The 11,455-nt window shown below is 38.4% G+C and overlaps 2 protein-coding genes across 2 annotated transcripts; one reads left to right on the top strand and one right to left on the bottom strand.

Annotated features, from left to right (window-relative positions):
- On the top strand, positions 3,854-6,578 carry LOC109841189 (protein NUCLEAR FUSION DEFECTIVE 4-like). The gene is made up of 2 exons (XM_020410086.1): positions 3,854-4,728; positions 5,639-6,578. The coding sequence occupies exons 1-2, from the start codon at positions 3,923-3,925 to the stop codon at positions 6,105-6,107; spliced, it is 1,275 nt and encodes a 424-aa protein (XP_020265675.1). The 5' UTR covers positions 3,854-3,922; the 3' UTR covers positions 6,108-6,578.
- On the bottom strand, positions 7,182-9,395 carry LOC109841188 (probable sodium-coupled neutral amino acid transporter 6). The gene is made up of 2 exons (XM_020410084.1): positions 9,176-9,395; positions 7,182-8,994 (listed from the first exon to the last, which is right to left on the bottom strand). The coding sequence occupies exon 2, from the start codon at positions 8,889-8,891 to the stop codon at positions 7,452-7,454; it is 1,440 nt and encodes a 479-aa protein (XP_020265673.1). The 5' UTR covers positions 8,892-8,994; positions 9,176-9,395; the 3' UTR covers positions 7,182-7,451.

Below are 11,455 nucleotides of genomic sequence, written 5' to 3'. Positions count from 1 at the left end.
TAAAAACCATCAACAAAATAATGAACTCTATGTTAAAAAAAAAAGGTTAAAATTAGCATAAAAAAAGGCTACTGTACCAAAGCTACAGTGCTGGGCCAAATCTGGCGCAGCACTGTAGCTCTCTCCCAAAATGACGCTGAGAATAGAGTTCGGTTGGAGGATGATTTGAAGCATCTTTTGCGTCATCTTGACAGTTTAGTTACCGGTTGGAGATGCTCTTAACAAAAAAATCAATGTTGATAGTGTAACTAGCTTCCATGCGGTATGTGATTTTTTAAAATACAATTTTTAAAGTTTGTAGTATTTCAATAGAAAAGTAGTTTGAGATAGTATCGTGTAAAGCCTGCGATATAGAGTAGATAGTTCTTGACATTATTAATGCTAATACAAAAGTTTGAGGTCATGATCAAACACATCATCCTACAAGACAAGACAAAGTAAATTCAAATTATAAATGAAGACAAACTATTTTATCATCATGAAAGGTGCCTATTTAGATCCATAGATTTGAACCTTGTACTTGTTGGATAAAATATCACACAAAATTATAGCATGCTGATAAATTCGAATAAAATAAAACAATAAAATATGATCTGAAAAGGAGCAGTCGTGTAATCACTGCCCTAGAAGATTAATGACCCGTCTATCGTCCTGACTAAGATGATCCTCTCTCCCCTAACGATAAAAACCCCCGGAACCGGCCGACCTCTGTACTCGGGCGAGAGAACAGAGCTTCTGTGCAGATGAAGAAAGTTGCCCAAAAGTAAAACCAAAATATAGAAAAAATAATATACAGAGGAGAGAAGAGAAACAAGAGAATTGTTCTATATTTACGAATAAGAGAAAGACTGTATATATAGGCTTTTAGATAGCCGTTACAAACCCCTCAATAAATTCGGTAACGTTAGTCATAAATTTTTATAACGTTCCCCATAATGTATAGCCGTTACACACGTTTTAATTGTATTCATAACACTATTCCGACTATTCATGAAGGTAAAATTATCTTTTCTCCAACAAAATATCCAACAGTACTCACGTGATCTATTCAAGTTAATGCGACACAACTCATGTGTTTTTATTTAGAAAATGATCTTTGCAACATGAAAAGAGAACCAAATGTAATCCGCCTTAACAATTTATAACTGTTGGATTGATCCAATACCAGACTAGTATTTACGAAAGGGTCTTTTTTTTGTCATAGGCCCTCAACATTTTATCTGTTCTAATCGGGGTCCTATTTAAAAACAACATAAGGGGTCTGGGTTGCAATTGAGGAATGTAAAGATTTGAGGTTTTAGTACAGGATCATCAAAGAGTTGAGGGTCTAACATTTTTTTTAAAAAAAAAAAACCCAAATTGCAAATCAAGACATTTGATCTAATTGTTCATCTATGGTCACTTCCACCGAATTAGATCTAGATCGGGTATCTCTTCCAGAGATTCGTGCCGGGTAATGAGACTGTGGGCCCTTCAAATGCAAAGACAAAGCCCCTTTTATTGTGTTCTACGGTGTTATATCCATCCACCCAACCTGTCGTGGGCCACATGCGGGGGCCCAATCATCAGTAATTCCTCTTTTCCCTTAAACGTGTTATTTGTCCATATGCGCCCCCACCATCAGATCTTACATATTTGCACATTTACTCTTCTCATCTTAATATTTGCAAATATACGCTTTCGGACCTCATGAAGGAAGTTAGCCCGCACCTCTGAAATCTTTCAATCGTCACCGTGCCTCTCGAATATACTCTGTTTTACTAAAAAAAATGCCATCTCATAATAACGCATTAAAGTTAACATGGATCATGGGTGTTAACTGCAATTTACAAAGTTAAGAGGGGCGTCACAAAAAGCCCCAGAAAGTTCGGGGGGGTTTTGTGGAATTTGGACGATGATAAACATCAGCTGTCCGTTGTTATACATTCCAGGCCCACTCTCTCAAGGTGGTCAAGAATCAGAGAACCGAACTTCGTTCACACCAAAAAATGTCCGCCCGCCGCCGCCGCCGCGCCCCGGCCCGCCGAGCTGGTAGAAAATCCGGCACTCGGCCGCCCGGGCGCTTGCGCTAGGCGGCGGCGCGCGGTCTGACGGCCAACGATCGGGCGCCGGCAACCCGTACAACTTCGCCTCTGCTACTCTCACACTCTCAAGGGCGCGGCACCTGCTTGGAATACAGCCAACGCGCAGTGACGCATGCCCGGCGTCGGCAACGACATCGGAAGAACTTTTGCGAGCTCATCCCTGTGTCTTTGTGCAACAGAGTTCCCGCCTTGCGTCGATCTATGCGTTCTTGTGCCGCGCCTGCTGCGTTTCTTGGGCTACGGAGGTGATTTGGCTTGCGGCTTACTGGGCATTACTCTGCGTTAGTTGGGGTGGTGAGTTCTTCTTCCTCTCTCTCTCTCTCTCTCTCTCTCTCTCTCTTTTTATTTTTCTTGGGTGGTTTTTTTTTAAAGAATCTTGGGTCGAAAGTTGTTTGCTCTTTTCTGGGTTTTATTATTATTATTATTATTATTTATTGCTAATGGAGATTTGGTGAGATTGCGGAAAATCCAGGTGGGTGGTAACTCTTTTTAATTTGAGTTTTGATTTCTTTTGAAAAGCTTGGAGGCTTTGATTGGGTTTCGTTGGGCATTCTTGGTGGAAAAGTTGCTTTCTTTTTTTTAATGGGCTTTTAGAAATTTCAAAGTTTAATTTAACAAACTAGAGGATTTGTACTGTGGTTGTTGATGAAGACTAGATGTTAGAAATTTGATGGGATCTGGGTGGATTGAAGTAAAGCCAAGCTGTGTATTGTCAAGTTTCAGCAGTAGATTTGATAGAACTGTGGGCAGATTGCAGAAAACCCAGCTGTGTATGATCAAGTTTTAGCAGTGAAATTCATAAATTTTGGATAGATTGCAGAAAACCCAGTTGCGTATTATCAAGCTTTAGCGGTGAAATTCATACATTTTTTATAGATTGCAGAAAACCCAGTTATGTACTAATAATTTTTTGGTAGAAAATCAACAGTCCATTGAAATTGTTGGTTGTTGTATTTAATTCAGTAGGAAAACCATTGTACTAATTTAGCTGCTAGAGAGTTGCGAAGGGTACTTTTCTTTGCCAAGTTTTGGATAATGCACTTGCTTTCAGACATAATGTCAAATGTTAAGGAAGTGCATGGAGATCTTCTGTTGATTTACCTTTACCACATCGGAAGAAATACAAAACAAACTAAAATTGCTGTCTTAGTCCTTGGTTTTTCTAAACTCTGTAGTGACAATTTCTTTAAAGTTGACCGATCGACTTTGGGACTATTTTCTCATTTGCCTTGTTCATTCTTCAGAGATTCAAATTATATCGGTTTCCTGCTTCCAGACCCTTAATGAGGAGAATTCCTGATGGTTGTTATTATAGTTATTTGCACGAGTTTAAACTATATTACCTTCATGCTAGTATATCCTTCCATCCAGCATGCTAATGTAGTTTTTATGGCAATCCTCTATATTGTTCATACTTCCCTCAATTATGACGTAGCGCTAACTTAGATTGTTGATTCCATATTGTAGAATGCTTGGTAATTTTCCACGGATCCTTCTCGATATGAAATTGTATCCCATAGTCAATCCCATTTTGATGCCACGAAGATGATGCACGTGTATGAATGGGTTATTGTGGAATGTATATAGTGATATACTGTGATTTTCCTACATGTTATGTTTTAGAAAACTTTTTATGTGTCATCCTGCTTCATCTGTAATAAACTCTGTAATTGAAATTGTTTATCCAATGATCCTAATTTATATTCAATATCCTTTCCTTCTATGCTTTATTATTCATTGAATAATTTCAAGTTTTATTGACATGGCAGTTGTGGGTTGCACTATGCATTGCTAATAATAGCAGTGCATGGTTAGGCACAGGCGTCCTAGTTACCAACATGAGGAACTTCCCTATTAGCCGAGGTACGGTTGCTGGCATCCTAAAGGGTTACATCGGACTTAGTGCTGCAGTCTATACGGAAATTTATACCGGAGTTCTCCACAATTCATCCGCAAAGCTCTTACTCTTTCTCACTCTCGGTCTACCAACTATTTGTTTGATGATGATGTTTTTTGTTAGACCATGCACTCCAGCTTCAGAAGAAGACTCATCAGAGCGAGGCCATTTTCTCTTCACTCAAATTCTAAGTGTCACTTTAGGTGTCTATCTCCTTCTGACTACCATATTGAATGATACTCTCTCTCTGAATGATTCAATTTCTTATGCATTTTTTGGTGTTATGATTCTATTTCTACTTGCTCCCCTGGGAATCCCGATAAAGATGACATTGTATCCTACAAAACCAAAAAGGATTGAACCTTCAAGTTCACATGAAGAATTGTCACAATTGGATCAAGGCAAGACAGAACCGTTGCTTGGAAGCCTTCAGGAGACTCTAGATGAAAATGATGTTGATATACTTTTAGCTGAAGGGGAGGGAGCAGTAATACCGGGGAAAAAGAAGAGAAAACCAAAGAGGGGAGAGGATTTTAACTTCAAGCAAGCCGTAGTTAAGGCTGATTTCTGGTTGTTATTCATGGTTTACTTCCTTGGGGTGGGCTCAGGTGTTACTGTACTCAACAACCTCGCACAAGTTGGAATTGCAGTAGGAGAAGATGACACAACTTTGCTTTTGTGTCTCCTCAGCTTTTGTAATTTTGCCGGGCGTCTTGGTGGAGGTGTTGTTTCAGAGTATTTTGTCAGGTAAAATCATTTTTCATTGGGTAAATTTTATGAAACTTCCCTGAACTTTATAAATCATAGAACACCCTTCTCAACTTTCAAAATCATACATAACTTCCTGGATTGCTGGAAATTCTCACAAACAATGTCGATACTTTCATTTTGTACTTTTTAATTACGCTTGCCCAAAAATGATAACAGGTAAGTTATATGGGTTTTTTGTATTTATACCCCTTAAACCTTCCATATTTGCCAACCTATCCTCAAATCTCAGTATTTGCAAAACTACCCCTAAATCATCAACTTTGAAAAAATATATATATATATAGAGAGAGAGAGAGAGAGAGAGAGAGAGAGAGAGATGAATATACTTGGTACCAAGCACAAATTTTGCTTGGTAGTGAGATGTCCTATTCCCATCTACTCATTCTAATTGCCAACCACTCCCCAACCCATGTGAATGTGGGCCCCGATTTCAATATATATATATAAAGCATCAACTCTGATAGGTTTATTTGTAACTGCAATGTAAAATATCAATAAAATCATCAATTTTTTACTCATATCGAACAAAGTTGATGATTTGCTGATTTGGAGTAACTTTTTTCAAAATTGATGATTCAGGGTAGTTTTGCAATACAATTATTTTAGGGGTAGTTTTGTAAATACCCATGATTTAAGCCTTTTAAGGTGTACACGTACAAAAGACCCAAATTATATTTAGCAGATAGGTTTAAGATTGTCACATGCTGCATTGGTGTCATTGTGACAAATTAGAGTAGTAATCATCACAGTGATGAAAGTTCAGGAGGGTGTTCTATGATTTGTAACATTGCCAGGGGGTTGTGAAATCTATCCATTTTCATTCAGTTCTAAACTTCTAACTTAAAAATCGATGCATCTTTAATATCCGATGGATACCAATACGCAGGTTGAGGATGCTTCCACGTACCATTTGGATGATCTTTGCACAATTAATTATGATATTCGTTTATCTTCTCTATGCTTCAGCATTAGATGGTACACTCTATGCCTCAACTGCACTACTTGGTATCTGCTATGGTGTTCAATACTCGGTTATGGTTCCAACTGCATCAGAGTTATTTGGACTAAAGCATTTTGGGAAGATATATAACTTTATGATTTTAGGAAATCCCATTGGGGCACTTTTGTTCTCGGGTCTTCTTGCAGGATATGTTTATGATAAGGAAGCAGCAAAACAACATTCAGGGAGCTTTTGCTATGGGCCTGAATGCTTTAGGCTCACATTCCTAGTTCTATCCGGGGTCAATGTTATTGGATGTGCATTGGGCATAATTTTGACTGTTAGAATAAGGCCAGTGTATCAAATGCTTTATTCAAGTGGTTCTTTTAAGCTCCTGCGGACTTCATTACATTGAGAGTAAAATTATCGGCAAGGGACATATATATCAGATTGCATTAGAGATTTGTTGTATTACATAGTGTTGTATGTGTCATTGATATTCACATATATGAGGAATCCTGCATACTCTATCGTGGAGATCTGGATCTAGTCAGTTGAACAACTCCTGAAAAAGAGGGAAAACATTTGATCAAGCCATCAAAATTTTTGGAAATCTTGAAAGTTGAGGAGTTCTTTTATCGTCAGTTTTTACGTTTTGAGAATGTCAATTTAATGAGGGATATTTGTCAAGGATGTGGAAGTTACGTCAATTTAATAAGGGGTATTTGTCAAGGATGTGGAAGTTGTGAATTCATATGTTGTTGTAGCAGATTTTATTATCATATATCTTTAGTTTCTTGTTTCTATATTTGCCATGCAAGTCTTATTTCATTCAGTTGTATTAGACTAGTTGACGTGTAACAGACGAGGTTTGCATAGTTTTTTCTGTAAGAGTGTAATGTTAATTGTATAATCACCTTTGCATAGTTTTTTCTGTAAGAGTGCAAAGTTCATTATATCATCAACTTCTAATGATTAAGTATGCACGATGAAATTATATGCTGATGCTTGTCGGGAAATAAAAGGGCCAAGATTGTTAAGAAGATGAACTTCCATTGAAAGTATCAGATGATCGATGTTTTTTCATTGTTTTTCCTTCATTATATGTATCTTATAGACAGTCATCAAGTTGTTATGTAATTCATTGATTCTTGGCATCTTTTTTGCTTGATTGCAAGAGCATTTCGGTGTACTTAACGTCTTCTTTTAGCTCCCAAACATAAGTGCAGAAATCTTGCTATATACATTGTCTTTTTTTTTATGTCAGAACTCTTTGATGGGATTCAATATCGTAATTCTATTCAAATTGACAATTAACATGTTTCTGTTTAAAGAATGTTAATTATTAAGCGGCAAATGAGAAATAAAGTATTTCAATCTTATCAAGTAGGTAATGCGCAAGGTACGTAACAGCCATCATATTGAAGTAATTTGGAGAATTAATACATAAAATATAACGCATTCTAAGAGGTTGCTTGGCGTGCCATGATGAATTACAAAAACAACTACAATTATAATTTGCAAAGGGCAGTTGTATACAATTGAGTTGTAAGAAACATTAAGTTTATACCTAACCTCGTAACCGGATCCAACCAATAATACAAAAAAAAAATAAAATAAAAAAAATCAACCTAGTCATTCCTGCGATCTGCTAACTTTCTTCTTGTATTGATAGATTCAGAAACCACACGAATGGTTTCGTCGTAAAAATGCACAATCAAATAGTACAAAGAACATCACCTTACCAAGAAAACAGAAGCTACTCAGATTTGTTCTTCAGGCTAATGATGTTTCCAGCAACTCCTATAATGCTAACGACCACTGCCAACACCAACATGAACCATGACAATCTCCTCTCCCCATCGCTCAGACTTTTCCCTTGCTTATCCAATCTCAATGCGATGAGAGCAGGAAATATAAATCCCAAAGACAGACCAGTCGTCGCTCCTGTAAACTTGAAAGCTGTCCAAATGTTCGGTATCACGGTAGAAGTAAGATAAATAACCGCCAACAAAACTACAGTCAACGGCAATGCCTTCTTCTTATCATCCAATACCGATTTTGTAAATATCAGGGCATCCACAGTCTGCCTCAGCGAAAAATGAATGACAGGAAAAACAAGAACCAGGTGAAGAACGTATCCAATCCGGACTATATAGTTCAGTATTATGCTGAACTCAGCTCCAAGTTTTCTGTCGAAATTTGTCAACACGTCAGATTCGGTATCATCTCCGAACAACAAATACCCTGAGATCGCGGTTGCAGCATAGATTACAACACATAAAACCGTTGTGATTCTTCCAACCCGATTCATCTTCTGAGGTGATCTTCCATCGAGCTCGTTATATATCGGTTGCACGTTAAAATGGCAAACGTAGGCGTTGGTCATTATAGGAATAACCACTAGCAAGTCTAGAATTGTGGATTTACTCCCCAGATCAGGGCCAAACCTTGGTTTCTCAATAGTTCCTTCCGCAAGCTTGATAGAAGCAACTATGCAAGAGACTACAACAAAAACAACGGCAAGAGCGACAGAGGCAGCTGAACTCAAGCTTAGAGAATCGATTTTCTCTAAAGCACACAATGGGGCTAAGAAAATTATCAGGACTATAAGAATCACCATTTTTCGATGATCCCATACTCCGTTTCCAAACAACTGGTCAAATACGCCGGTGTGCTTAAGTGATCCAGACATGACATCCCCAATGATGATCAGATAGACGACAAGAACGCCGGCGTTGTTGATGATGATGCAAATTTCCGAAAGTAGCCTCATCGGGCGACCAAGTGCGGATTGCACAACTTCCCCATAGGAAGTTGATTTACAAAGAACAGAAAACCGAACGAGGATCTCAATGCTGATTTCAGATAGAATACCCATTAGGATTATCGAAACGAAGCCGAAGCCAATACCGAGCACTTTCATCGCTGCTGGAAGGGCCATGATTCCGGCACCGATGACAGAAGTAGCGAGGTTGAAGACAGCGCCGGGAACGCCAGAACCTAGGGTTTCAGGCCGGAGATCTCCATCGAAAATGAGGGGGACACCGTCAATTTCATCGGATTCATCAATATTTTGTTCACCGGGGAATTCCTTGGATTGAATCTTTGGATTAGGGATTTCGAGCGAGGCTGCATTGTTCTGGTTTTGGAGTTCAACGGAGGAGTTTACGGGAATAACAGCATAATCGCTGTTCATCTTTTCTTACGATTTAATGGGAACACATCAATGGGTTTCTGTCAAATTGGATCAGGGTTTTCAAACGGGTCGTCGTCAAAATCTGATCTTGGAAGAGGGGTTGCTGAGATTTGGGTGGAAGAGGAACAAAAATGTCAAATAATAGAAATTTACTAAAAACAGTACGTGCCAGAATTTGATCTTTCCGGGGATGATAACAAAGGTTTTTAAATGGGTACGTGCCAAAATTTGATCTTGGAGAAGAACAAAGAAAAAGATGGAGACTTTTGATAAGATCAAGGTACCTGAGATCTTTTTGGATGGGAGATGGGGGGATCCAAGAGAATTTGATCGTTGGAGATTTACTTTTCTGTTGTAAATACGGGCGAAAAGATTGGGATCGAGGAGGAGCTAGATCTCTGGATCCCAAAGCTAATGCAATGCAAAATATGAGGGAGGGATTCAAAGGTGAGGGAGCTCTCTCTCTCTCTCTCTCTCTCTCTCAATCTGTTGGGAGGAGAGAGAAGAATTATACTTGTTGCCGTGTGTCTTGGATCTTAATCGTTTAAATAAGCACTTTTTGAGACTTTGGCCAATGGGGTTTCCTCGTCTTTTCCTTTTTCCTATATTTTTCTACGGAAACCCTCCAAAAATATTTAAACATTTATTGGGTCGGATTAACAAAACGGCCCCCTTAAGTTCGGGGGTGATTATGAGGTAAACTCTCCTTAAATATTTTTAATAGGCACGAAACCTCCTTAATTTTTTTGAGAGCTTTTCATATAAATCCCATGAACTTCTTCGTTCTGTTAAACTCTTTCACCCACTTTCACTTTGATTATCCAAAGTAATGTCCAGGAGCATAACGTGTCATGTGCAAAGCAAGTGATCGAGAAAGCGGACAACACCCTCTATGTTCCAAAGAATAACTCCTCAGGGATCCCAAAATAGGGGACCCCCGAGGGGACATGTGAGGTGTCAGCCCCAAAATAGGCTGACACCTCACCTGTCCCCTCAGGGGTCCGCTATTTGGGATCCCTGTAGCAACACTCTGTTCCAAAAAATCACCCATTTGTTTTTTATTATTTCTGTTAATTTTTTTTTAAAATTCTTAGTTGCATTTCAAATCTAGATGGAATAGTACAATGGTGGGTGTATATTGAGGGAACGATAGATAGAAATGATTTTGTAAAACTCAGGATGGTTAAGAACAAATAACATGAAGTAGGGTCTAAGTTAGGAACAGTTCCGTGGAAAAAAGAAAAGAAAAGAAAAACACTCATAAACTTGTCTTACGTTTTAGTTCGTCACGTTATATGAATTGTTGTGTAACATTTAATCTTTAAAAACGTAAAATTAATTTCTCTTTGAATTTGAGACCTTTCACTGTCCAAAGTAGGGGTGGGCAAAAACCGAAAAAACCGGTTCAACCAAAAAAACCGTCCGAAAAAGCGGGCCGGTTAACCAAACCGGATTAAATGGATGAGAAGAAGACTCTAAACCGCCCGAACCGAATTAAACCGGTTTGGATCCGGTTTGAACCCCTGAACCGCCCGAAAAAAAACCGAACCGAATTTTCTAATTCGTTCTTTGTCGGATATTCATATTGCTCAAAATGGGAAGGACTTCGTCGTTCGGAATTCAGTCAAAATGGAAAGGACTTTTGGTTCGGACGAAGTCGGATGGAATAGCTTTCTTATTAGTGAGTCATCACTTGAACATTAAGCTATATAATTGCTCGGTAATTTGATTGTTATGTTTACATACATGTTTATATTGTATAGTTCCTTTTTCATTGGGCCTGCTAGCGTATATGCTCGCATTAAAATCGGTGAAACCTCATATAAGCTTTCAAATTCTACTAGAGGCATGTTAAGTTGTTTCCAAGAAATGAAAGATAACCTTTTGATTATAGTTAATTAATATTTGAATGTTACGTAACCATATGTACTTGTTGATATGGTTTGCGCTCATTTCACTGATTTCGGTTTTTTGTTAGCTGTGGTAATGGTGTTACTTCAAACAAGCTCCACATTTCATTGTTTGGGGGGAAAAGTTAAGTAGACAAAATGGACAAATAATGATACTTCATCAGAAATTAATAGGCAAAGATCTCAGGTGTGGGCAGATTTTTGTGAAATAGTATTAATTCGGTCCAAAACCGAAACCGATCCGAACCAATCCGAATTTCGGTTGGGCCGAATATTCGGATGAAGGGAAAAAATCTGGATCTGGATGAGAGTTTTGAGAATTCAAAAAATCGGATTGGATGCGGATTGAGCTTGAAACCGATCCGAACCGAATATGCCCAGACCTAGTCCAAAGTTGATACTGCTGCTCCTGATGATGACGACGACTGCCCAACTCTATCATTCTTCTCTCTGTTTTTGTATGAGGACTTTTAAATTTGATTTCTTAAGAGACAAGAGACCAAGAGACTTGCACTTTTTTTGCTGTATGGTGCAAGATATAAACGCGTGGGAGACATGTGCTAAAGTTTCTAATTTTATTTATTTAACTTGAAAATTAACTAGCTTATCTTCCCATAGTAGGATCTCTCTTTCCCCTCCCTTTTGACACCGAAC

Source organism: Asparagus officinalis, chromosome 5 (assembly GCF_001876935.1).
Source record: "Asparagus officinalis chromosome 5, Aspof.V1, whole genome shotgun sequence".
Classification (NCBI taxonomy): domain Eukaryota; kingdom Viridiplantae; phylum Streptophyta; class Magnoliopsida; order Asparagales; family Asparagaceae; genus Asparagus; species Asparagus officinalis.
Note: the sequence above shows the minus strand (reverse complement) of the source record. Positions and strands in the feature narration are given on the sequence as shown.

Coding starts and splice junctions, on each gene's coding strand:
- LOC109841189 (XM_020410086.1), top strand. CDS start 3,923: ATGAGGAACTTCCCTATTAGCCGAGGTACGGTTGCTGGCATCCTAAAG. Junction 4,729..5,638: donor GTTTCAGAGTATTTTGTCAG/GTAAAATCATTT, acceptor ACCAATACGCAG/GTTGAGGATGCTTCCACGTA.
- LOC109841188 (XM_020410084.1), bottom strand. CDS start 8,891: ATGAACAGCGATTATGCTGTTATTCCCGTAAACTCCTCCGTTGAACTC.